Source organism: Bos mutus, chromosome 6, assembly GCF_027580195.1.
Source record: "Bos mutus isolate GX-2022 chromosome 6, NWIPB_WYAK_1.1, whole genome shotgun sequence".
In the NCBI taxonomy this organism is placed as follows: Eukaryota; Metazoa; Chordata; class Mammalia; order Artiodactyla; family Bovidae; genus Bos; species Bos mutus.
In genome coordinates, this window is record NC_091622.1 from 24,316,962 (window position 1) to 24,328,370 (window position 11,409).

At 39.4% G+C, this 11,409-nt stretch overlaps 1 protein-coding gene and 1 long non-coding RNA gene across 6 annotated transcripts in view; one reads left to right on the forward strand and one right to left on the reverse strand.

Moving 5' to 3' along the window:
* The window catches only part of EMCN (endomucin), a 132,407-nt gene that overhangs the window by 98,342 nt on the left and 22,656 nt on the right, over positions 1 to 11,409 (forward strand). For all 4 annotated transcript variants that reach the window (XM_070372097.1, XM_070372098.1, XM_070372096.1 and 1 more), the window contains 3 exons: positions 6,200 to 6,292; positions 6,725 to 6,778; positions 9,127 to 9,222. In XM_070372097.1, the coding sequence (XP_070228198.1) occupies positions 6,200 to 6,292; positions 6,725 to 6,778; positions 9,127 to 9,222 (243 nt within the window). The remainder of the gene's footprint in view (positions 1 to 6,199; positions 6,293 to 6,724; positions 6,779 to 9,126; positions 9,223 to 11,409) is intronic.
* The window catches only part of LOC138988214 (uncharacterized), a 138,081-nt gene continuing 132,970 nt past the window's right edge, over positions 6,299 to 11,409 (reverse strand). For both annotated transcript variants that reach the window (XR_011464470.1, XR_011464469.1), the window contains exon 4: positions 6,299 to 8,629. This is a non-coding gene — a long non-coding RNA (uncharacterized lncRNA). The remainder of the gene's footprint in view (positions 8,630 to 11,409) is intronic.

Here is an 11,409-nt window from a genome sequence, read left to right on the forward strand (position 1 = left end):
CAAAGGCATTGGCATAGTCAAGAAAGCAGAAATAGATGTTTTTCTGGAACTCTCTTGCTTTTTCAATGATCCAGCAGATATTGGCAATTTGATCTCTGATTCTCTGCCTTTTCTAAAACCAGCTTGAACAATTGGAAGTTCACAGTTCACGTATTGCTGAAGCCTGGCTTGGAGAATTTTGAGCATTACTTTACTAGCGTGTGAGATGAGTGCAATTGTGCGGTAGTTTGAGCATTCTTTGGCATTGCCTTTCTTTGGGACTGGAATGAAAACTGATCTTTTCCAGTCCTGTGGCCACTGCTGAGTTTTCCAAATTTGCTGGCATATTGAGTGCAGCACTTTCACAGCATCATCTTTCAGGATTTGGAGTAGCTCAACTGGAATTCCATCACCTCCACTAGCTTTGTTCATAGTGATGCTTTCTAAGGCCCACTTGACTTCACATTCCAGGATGTCTGGCTCTAGGTCAGTGATGTAACCATCATGATTATCTGGGTCTTGAAGATCTTTTTTGTACAGTTCTTCTGTGTATTCTTGCCACCTCTTCTTAATATCTTCTGCTTCTGTTAGGTCCATACCATATCTGTCCTTTATCGAGCCCATCTTTTCATGAAATGTCCCCTTGGTATCTCTAATTGTCTTGAAGAGATCTCTAGTCTTTCCCATTCTGTTGTTTCCCTCTATTTCTTTGCATTGATCACTGAGGAAGGCTTTCTTATCTCTTCTTGCTATTCTTTGGAACTCTGCATTCAGATGCTTATATCTTTCCTTTTCTCCTTTGCTTTTCACTTCTCTTCTTTTCACGGCTATTTGTAAGGCCTCCTCAGACAGCCATTTTGCTTTTTTGCATTTCTTTTCCATGGGGATGGTCTTGATCCCTGTCTCCTGTACAATGTCATGAACCTCCTTCCATAGTTCATCAGGCACTCTATCTATCAGATCTAGGCCCTTAAATCTATTTCTCACTTCCACTGTATAATCATAAGGGATATGATTTAGGTCATACCTGAATGGTCTAGTGGTTTTCCCTACTTTCTTCAATTTCAGTCTGAATTTGGCAATAAGGAGTTCATGATCTGAGCCACAGTCAGCTCCTGGTCTTGTTTTTTTGACTGTATAGAGCTTCTCTCCAAGGCAGGGGTGGTGGCCAAGAGGAGCTACCCAAACTTCTATATTAACTATATATATAATTAACATACTAGTATCAACACTTCTAAAGAATTTTAATTTATTTTTACTCATTTAATTTTCACAACACTATGATGAAGAAAAATTATAATCACCATGTTTTTATTTTGAAATCCAATTTTATTATTGATTTTTCTGATCACAGAAATAGCACATACTCATAGTAAATATTTTTAAAATAACCTAGGTTTAGAGAAGTATATAATATTGTAAATAGTTAAAATACTCCATAAATGTTATCACTTATTCTCAGGATAATTTTTAACATGTGATATATCTTCTTGCATATTTTTATATTCTTTGGTAACATTACTAATATTGATATTTTATCAAATGCAAGATTAGAGTACATGTATTTTTAAACTCATATTTTTTCACTTCAGTCAGTTCTGTTCAGTAGCTCAGTCGTCTCCAACTCTTTGTGATTCCATGAATTGCAGCACACCAGGCCTCCCTGTCCATCACCAACCAGCAGAGTTCATTCAAACTCATGTCCATCAAGTCAATGATGCCATCCAGCCATCTCATCCTCTGTCGTCCCCTTCTCCTCCTGCCCCGAATCCCTCCCAGCACAGAGACTTTTCCAATGAGTCAACTCTTCGCATGAGGTGGCCAAAATATTGGAGTTTCTTCAGCTTTAGCATCATTCCTTCCAAAGAAATCCCAGGGCTGATCTCCTTTAGAATGGACTGGTTGGATCTCCTTGCAGTCCAAGGGGCTCTCAAGAGTCTTCTCCAACACCACAGTTCAAAAGCATCAATTCTTCGGTGCTCAGCCTTCTTCACAGTCCAACTCTCACATCCATACATGACCACTGGAAAAACCATAGCCTTGACTAGATGGACCTTTGTTGGCAAAGGAATGTCTCTGCTTTTGAATATGCTATCTAGGTTGGTCATAACTTTCCTTCCAAGGAGTGAGCATCTTTTAATTTCATGGCTGCAATCACCATCTGCAGTGATTTTGGAGCCCCCAAAAATAAAGTCTGACACTGTTTCCACTGTTTCCCCATCTATTTCCCATGAAGTGATGGGACCAGATGCCATGATCTTCGTTTTCTGAATGTTGAGCTCTAAACCAACTTTTTCAACTTTCCTCTTTCACTTTCATCAATAGGCTTTTCAGTTCCTCTTCACTTTCTGCCATAAGGGTGATGTCATCTGCATATCTGAGGTTATTGATATTTCTCCCGGCAATCTTGATTCCAGCTTGTGTTTCTTCCAGTCCAGCATTTCTCATGATGTACTCTGCATATAAATTAAATAAGCAGGGTGACAATATACAGCCTTGATGAACTCCTTTTCCTATTTGGAACCGGTTTGTTGTGGCATGTCCAGTTCTAACTGTTGCTTCCTGACTTGCATATAGGTTTCTCAAGGGGCAGGTCAGGTGCTATGGGATTCCCATCTCTTTCAGAATTGTCCACATTTATTTTGATCCACACAGTCAAAGGCTTTGGCATAGTCAATAAAGCAGAAATAGATGTTTTTCTAGCACTCTCTTGCTTTTTCAATGATCCAGCAGATATTGGCAATTTGATCTCTGATTCCTCTGCCTTTTCTAAAACCAGCTTGAACAACTGGAAGTTCACAGTTCACGTATTGCTGAAGCCTGGCTTGGAGAATTTTGAGCATTACTTTACTAGCGTGTGAGATGAGTGCAATTGTGCAGTAGTTTGAGCATTCTTTGGCATTGCCTTTCTTTGGGACTGGAATGAAAACTGACCTTTTCCAGTCCTGTGGCCACTGCTGAGTTTTCCAAATTTGCTGGCATATTGAGTGCAGCACTTTCACAGCATCATCTTTCAGGATTTGAAATAGCTCAACTGGAATTCCATCACCTCCACTAACTTTGTTCATAGTGATGCTTTCTAAGGTCCACTTGACTTCAAATTCCAGGATGTCTGCCCTAAACATCTTTTTAGATGTGGAAACTCAGACACAGAGTTGAAGTGCCTTGCCTAAGATTCCACAGCAAGTAAGTGCTCAAGTCACATTTGAGCCCAGGGGCTCAGTCTTCAGAATTGTGCTCTTATCCATCCACTGCACGTCTCTTGTACCTCCTCTGCTGATATTGCTTTAGGAGTAATGTGGGATAGTAAGAGTCTCAGTGAGATCCACAAAAGTCATCAGCTCTGCATGTATCATGGCTCCCTCCGTCTTAATTGCATAAAGAATCACAGTAAACTGACAATTTATGAATTCAGCCAAGACCTGTCATTTTATCAGTGTGTTCATGCTAATGGACAGGGTTTCTCAAATTATAAGTTAATTCCCTTTAAGTGGGTCATGACTAATATTTTTTAAAAAGAAGTAAAAGAGTTTAGAAAACACAAGAAGGCATTCAGTGTAATAGAGGTGAAGTGTGTTTGTGTGTATGTGTGTGTATGTGTTGATTTTTTAACTAAAGGTAGTGGTTATAAGAAAAAAATTAAATATTTATTCAAGGAGCCAACATATCCCCTTTTAAAAATATTAATTCTAGGGACTTCTGTGATGGTCTAGTGGTTACGAATCTGCCTTCCAATGCAGGGGATTCAGGTTTAATCCCTGGTTTGCCAACTAAAATCCCACATGCCACAGAGTGGGGCAACTACTGAGCCCCTGTGCCATGTGCCAAATAAATAAATATTTTTTAAAAAGGAGTTAACCCTATTGCCCACCTGTGGATCATTAGCAATAACAGCACTGGATACTACTACTACTACTAAGTCTCTTCAGTTGTGTCCAACTCTGTGTGACCCCGTGGACTGCAGCCCACCAGGCTTCTCCAACCATAGGATTCTCCAGGCAAGAACACTGGAGTGGGTTGCCATTTCCTTCTCCAATGCATGAAAGTGGAAAGTGAAATTGAAGTTGCTCAGTCATGTCCGACCCTTAGCGGCCCCATGGACTACAGCCTACCAGGCTCCTCCATCCATGGGATTTTCCAGGCAAGAGTACTGGAGTTGGGTGCCATTGCCTTCTCCCAACGGCACTGGATAGTCAACACATTTTAAGTAGAAAAGCTTGGAGTTTCATCTGATCCAGATAGATTATACTCAGAACTGTTGCCACCACTTAGCCTGCCTATGAGAAGGTAATAAGGTAGAATGTGGAGTGTTGAAAATTAATCCTTGGGAAATCCCAGGAGGATTAATGCCTTTGGTTATTTAATCAGCCATCTTATTCTCTACCAACACAACCAAAAGAGCATTCATCTTTACTAGAACACTTGACACTGGTAAAAGCAGCTAAGTACCAAGCTTTCAGCTATTTCCTACTCTTATCTTTAAAATTCCTTTTTCTGCCTGCTCAGTGCACTAGCCTGACATTTTTCTTTGTTCTTATGGGCATATATCTAGCTTCCTCCCACAGATCTCTTGCATAGAAAGAACTGTACAGACTCTTAACATTTTTCTTCCCCCACGGATGTCAGAAATGCATAAGCATGCAGTGCGTGCTGGGCTGTGGGTGGCAAAGAGAGAAAGATCCCAGGCAGTCACAGGCAACATCTATTTCTTTTATGTACTGGTACATGATCTTCATATTCCTAAGGGGCCATAATTAGATGACTCTTACATCATCTGAGCAGTCAGTTATACTTTATTGCACACCCACTGTAGTCAGAACTCCATGTGAATGGTGGGAATGATGGCCCTCACACTCCAGGAACGTGCAATGCACTATAGAGACAAGGCAAACACGTGTGATTAAAAGATACTACTTCATACTTGAAGAAAAATAGAATGATTTTTCAAAATCTTTTCCAGATACAAATTACATTTTATTACAGATTCATGAGAATAAATGCTGTACACTTAGAAAACGTTTAATTATCTATATTTCCTTGAAATTTATTGAGATTTATGAATTTTGAATAATGCATTTTTATTTATTATTTTTTTGTTTGAGTCATTCTGATGAAAGATGGCAGATATTCACCCAAGCCAACAAATAATAACAATCTAAAAATAATATTTTCCATGGAAAAAAAGAGCAGTGGACATGCATCCAAGCAGCAGTCGCTCTGGAGAAACCAAACAAGTATAAATCACTGCTGAGCTTTCAAGATAAAAATGAAGGGATCTTCCATCATTTTTTCCCCCAGTTCTTCCAGTCAGAGCCTCCATTGCAGTCTTTCTCCTTGACCACTAAAGAACACTATAAACTGCATTTCTGTTCAGTTTAAGTATTTATAATAATAAAAAAAATCAGTATCACTCAAAGTTGTAATATCTAAAATGTGATGAATGCTTTTGCATTGATTTGCATCCCGTCCCCTGGTGGCTCAGACAGTAAACAGTCTGCCTGAAATGCAGGAGACTGGGATTTGATTCCCCAGTCAGGAAGAACCCCTGGAGGAGGAAATGGGCAACCTACTCCAGTATCTTATATCTTGCCTAGAGAATTCCATGGACAAGGGAACCTGGTGGGCTACACTCCATAGGGTCACAAAGAGCTGGACACGACTAAGGGCTTCCCTAGTAGCACAGACTTAGCAGCAGCAGCAGCAGTAGCTCACATGGTAAAGAATCTCCCTGCAATGCAGGAGACCCAGGTTCGATCCCTGAGTCAGGAAGATCCCCTGGAGAAAGAAATGGCAACCTACTCCAGTACTCTTGCTTGGAGAATTCCATGGACGGGGGAGCCTGGTGGGCTCAGTTCATGGGATCTCAAAGAGTCAGACACGACTGGGTGACTAACTTTCAACTTTCACTTTTCAAGAGATTTACACCTCTTACAGTAGGTGATATGGGCTATAGTCTAAAATGATAAACTTGTTCAAGTTTTATTTCTGGCCAGTTCTTGAAGATATAATACTAACACCCAGGCTTTGTCATGCCAAATTTAATCATCTATACAGGAGGAACACATGATTTAATGTACAGTTGTTTGTATCCCATTATTCAGTGATAAACGGTTTTTACAGATCATCCAAAATGCCAACGTTTTGAATCTGCAAAGAAATCCAGAAAGAAAAGTAAATACTATAATCTGACTCTGACTCTAGATTTATTATTTTCCTACAGTTAACACTTCACCACCAGAAGCATCATCTTTCAGAACCGCTACATTATCCTCAATATCAGTTACAACTGCAGAAAACATCTCCCAGTCTCAAGGTATGAATTCTGTGTGCATGAGTGGAAGCTTGCTTTGCTTGACTACTCCTCACCAAGAAAATGTCACCAATTTAAAAAAACAGACTACTGAGATATAACTGATAGAGAAAACCAGACTGCACATTCTCAGAACAGGAGGGGGCATGAGAAGACTTTTGGAGGGGATGGCTGTGTCTGTTACCTTGATTGTGGGGATGGCTTCACGGGTATGTGCTTGTGTCCAAACTCTTCAGACTGTATACATTAACTCCCTACCAATCTCGAGTCATAACACAGGACTCTTTCAGAATGAGATAAAATGTTTTCACTCGAATCTTCATACCTATCCATCACAGAGGCTACCTAAATAGAGAAGTGGGGAGGTGAGGGAAGGCTTATGAGGACTGGCACACATTAACCTAAGCTGACTTTTTTTTTTTCTTAAAATAATAGGCCTTGAGAATGCAAAAAATGCAAGCGCTTCTACAACCAGCCCCTCTTATTCCAGTGAGTAACACATATATCTTCATTCAATGCAGTAAGTAGATCTGCAGAATGTTTGAATGTCACCAGTAAGGGAAAGGATTCAACTATAAACAGCCTTTTCTCAACTTTACTTAACCTGCAATCCCATTATAATCCCATATAACTGCTTCAAAAGTTTTCTTCTATTGAATCTTGTTTTAATAAATACACTTTGAGCATTTTTTCCCTTACTTTGCTGCTGCTGCTGCTGCTGCTGCTGCTGCTGCTAAGTCACTTCAGTCGTGCCCAACTCTGTGCGACCCCATTGACGGCAGCCCACCAGGCTCCCCCGTCCCTGGGATTCTCCAGGCAAGAACACTGGAGTGGGTTGCCATTTCCTTCTCCAGTGCATGAAAGTGAAAAGTGAAAGTGAAGTCGCTCAGTCATGTCCAACTCTTAACGACCCCATGGACTGCAGCCCACCAGGCTCCTTCCTTACCTTAGTGCCAAGCAATTACCACCAGAGGTCACGGTGAATTGATGGGGCTAGCCTCAAATAAGCCAAAATGCACAGGCAGAGATCTCCATAAAAATGAAAATTCACCTTTACAGAACTTTATCTTAATGTCAAAAACAGCCTTTTAAGAAATTCTCCATTTTAGCAAAAACATATATATATAATCTTATAACATACTGTATATACTAACACTGAATAGAGAGGATATTCATGAATTTCCCTGGAAATTAAGAATAAGATGAATATATATATATATGCAGCTGTGATGAAAAAAGATTGTCTTAGGTTTAGGTAAAGTCATCCCATTCAAGAAGTCAGCACCGCATTTATGGAGCTGCTGTGTCATGGCATCTTTATTTCAGGAAGCACTAGTGACCACATGCAAGATCTAATATGAACCCAGCAAGACCTGCTTAAAATAATTATTTAACCATAACAGTGAAGTGTAACCCACCCTACAAATGAATTGGAGAGCTATTCTCAACCCCTGATAAATATAAGCATTACATATGCGAGTAGATGAGAACACCTGACTAGTAACTGTAACTTCTGTATCTCTACTTAAATTCCTGTGACAGCTTTTTCCTTTCATCACTCTTGTTTTAACCTGGGAAATCACTGCCAGACAAGAAGGCAAATTCTAAAACACACAGCAAAACCCCTCTCTTAATAAGAACAGGAAAAACTCACCCTAATTACTACGGCAGCAGCACCACACCCACAAGTAGACATTCATAAATATACACATATTTCTTAGACCACGTTGTTGCACTGTAATATCCATGTATATTCAGTTATGTTCTAATTTTCAGATATTATTACAGAAAGATATTTGTGATTTTCTTAGGAAGTCAGCTTTATGACCAGAGTATTTTCAATAGAACCAGTAAGAGATATATCTTGTTTTCTTTTAGTTTTATTGAGCTACAATTGACATACAACATTGTATAAGCTTAAACGGTACTTACATCATAAAACTTATCACAATAGTAAACATCTATCATCTCATATAGATATAAAATTAAAGAAATATAAAAATATTGTGATGAGAATTCAAGATTTTGTTACTCTCTTAACTTTCATATATAACATTTGTTGTCTTTCAGTCACTTAGTCGTGTCCAACTCTTTGTGACCCCATGGACTGCAGCTCGCCAGGCTTCCCTGTCCTTCACCATCTCTCAGAGCTTGTTCAAACTCATGTTCTTTGAGTCAGTGATGCCATCCAACCATCTCGTCCTCTGTCATCCCTTTCTCCTCCTGCCTTCACTCTTTCCCAGCATCAGGGTCTTTTCTAATACGTCAGCGCTTTGCATCAGATGGCCAAAATATTGGAGCTTCAGTTTCAGCATCAGTCCTTCTAATGAATATTCATACCTACAGCAGTGAATATATAACATACAACAGTGTTAATTATTAATATATTTAGCAAGTTGTACATTATATCCCTAGTACTTTTTATCTTCTAATTAGAAGTTTGTGCTTTTGACTCCCTTCATCCAAACTATACATTAGTAGCCTCAATGTAAAGTAGCGAAGAATATAAAGCATGCATATGTGTCTGGTTCTAAGGGACATCGTCTGTGTGGTCAGTCTCCCATTTCCTCATTCCTTCAGTCACCAAGAGAGTCTTCCTTAGATTTGGAGTTTTATTTCAGAAAGGCTACAAGACTGACATCAAGTGGGTACATCAGAAATAACAACTAAAGCATAACCCATGAATCAGATATATCTTCTTTGCTTAAAATGTAATGTTTTTAATAGAATGATGTTTAAAGAAGAAAGGAAGCATGCATGCTTTCTCTCAGTTCATAAACCATGTGTTGTGAGATTCAATACCCACTCTAACTGACAATGTCTCCAATACTTTTTAGGTATTATTTTGCCCATTGTTATTGCTTTGATTGTAATAACACTTTCAGTCTTCGTTCTGGTGGGTTTGTATCGAATGTGCTGGAAGACAGACCCAGGTAGGTAACCATGTTTTGTTTCATTTTGTTTTCCTAAAAGGAGAATATGGTTGCTCAGCCTAAACTTGAATTTAAACTCTTAGTGAGAGAGAGGAAATGTACTCAAGAACGAAATGCTATATTGGTTGATCACAGAAATACAGAGAAAGGGTAGGAATCAATTGAGTGCTGGTGAATGTAAGGAATTAACTACTAATGGTAGGTGGGGGCTTCCCTGGTGGCTCAGATGGTAAAAAAAAAAAAATCTGCCTGCAATGCCAGAGACCTGAGTTCTATCCCTGGGTCGGGAAGATCCACTGGAGAAGGGAATGGCTACCCACTCCATCATTCTTGCCTGGGGAATTCCACGGACAGAAGAGCCTGGCAGCCTACAGTCCATGGGGTCACAGAGTCGGACACGACTGAGTGACTAACACTTTCACTAATGGCGGATATTATAGAATACAGGCACATTCTTTTTAACGAAAAAGCCCTAGTTTTGTGGCTGGTTGGGGAGTATGGTACTAAAGATGGCATAAAATGACATGCCTTAGCTATAGTGAAGACTTGTTCCATTACCATGTAACAGAATAAAGAGAAATACTGGGACCCATAATTTCCCTGTGGGACCCATAATTTCAAGAAGAGTGTTTTGTGTCTTACTTCCCTCTTGGGAGGCACAGCTTCCTTCCTATGAAGGTGTCTTCCAGGACTGTTGTGTTCTACTAATTTAATTAGTTCTTCCAGATTGAACACTATTGCCATTTTTAGAGGGATTCTAGTTCCACAATTCTTTGTGATCCTCCTTAATCTCTCCATTAGCAACGAAAAGTCTTGCTTCTTTCATTTGATATGACATGGCCTTCTTTTACATCCTCACTGTTTGTTTTCTTCTTTTTGCTGTTTCATCTTCTCCTCCCTGCTTCTTGAATATTTATGGCTCCCCTAATTGCATTTTATTTTAAAGTGTTTTTAAAAATAAACTTTTAACCTTAAGGATAGATTTAGGTTTACAGAAAAGTTGTGAAGATAGTTGCAGAGAGTTCCCTTAATAATAATTAATAATACCTTTATTATTAAACTCTTACATTAGTATGATATAATTGCCACAATTAACCAAAATTGATATATTATTAACTGAAATCCCCATTTTATTCAAATTACTTTCAATCTTTATTCAGTCTTTTTTTCTGTTCTAGGAACTTGAGCACTCTTCATTGGATGCTTGTCTAAATCCCCCTTCAGTTCCCAGAAACTCGCCTATGTTACCTTAAACTTTTATCTGTCTTCTCATTTCAGACACCTTCCTGGTTGTATTAATATAATGGAGCTCCATGTATTCTGCTTCATCCATGTTATTCCTTCTCCTAGATTGTCCAGCCCGCTGCTTAACTTTTATAATACACCTAATCACCTTCTTATTCATTAGGATTTACCTTAAAAGCAGATTTAATCTATATTTTTTTAACATCTCATCTCTTTAAGCAGAGTAGAGTGTTTTGACTCTGTAGAATTTGACTCTATAGATATTATTTATCACATTATAGTGTAGTTACTTCTGTATAAGCCTACTTCCTCTGCAAGTCAAACATCTTATTCTGTTTAGGCTGTTGTAACAAAAATGCTGTAGACTAGATGACTTAAACAACAAAAATTTAATTCTCACAGTTCTGGAGCCTAAGTTCAAGCAAAGCACCATCAGATTTGACGTCTGATGAACACACTCTTCCTGGTTTTTATACCTGCCTGTGTCTTCACGTGGGAGAAGGGACAACAGAACTCTCAGGGTCTTTTTAACAAGGGCACAAAGCCTTTCCTGAGGACTCTTCCCTCATGACCTAATTGCTTTCCAAAGGCCCAGCATCCTAATACCATTATATTGGGCATCAAGATTTAACATATGAATGTTAGACTAGACTAGACTAAGTCGCTCAGTCATGTCCGACTCTTTGCTACCCCATGGACTGTAGCCTACCAGGCTCCTCTGTCCATGGGATTTTCCGGGCAATAGTACTGGAGTGGATTGCCATTTTCTTCTCCAGGGGATCTTCCTGACCCAGGGATCGAACCCAGGTCTCCTGCATTGTAGACAGGCGCTTTACCGTCTGAGCCACCAGGGAAGTCTGAATGTTAGGGGAACACAAACTTTCAGTCCATAGCATCAGACAACCCCTCCAAGTCACAAACTACATATCACTCACGTTGCAT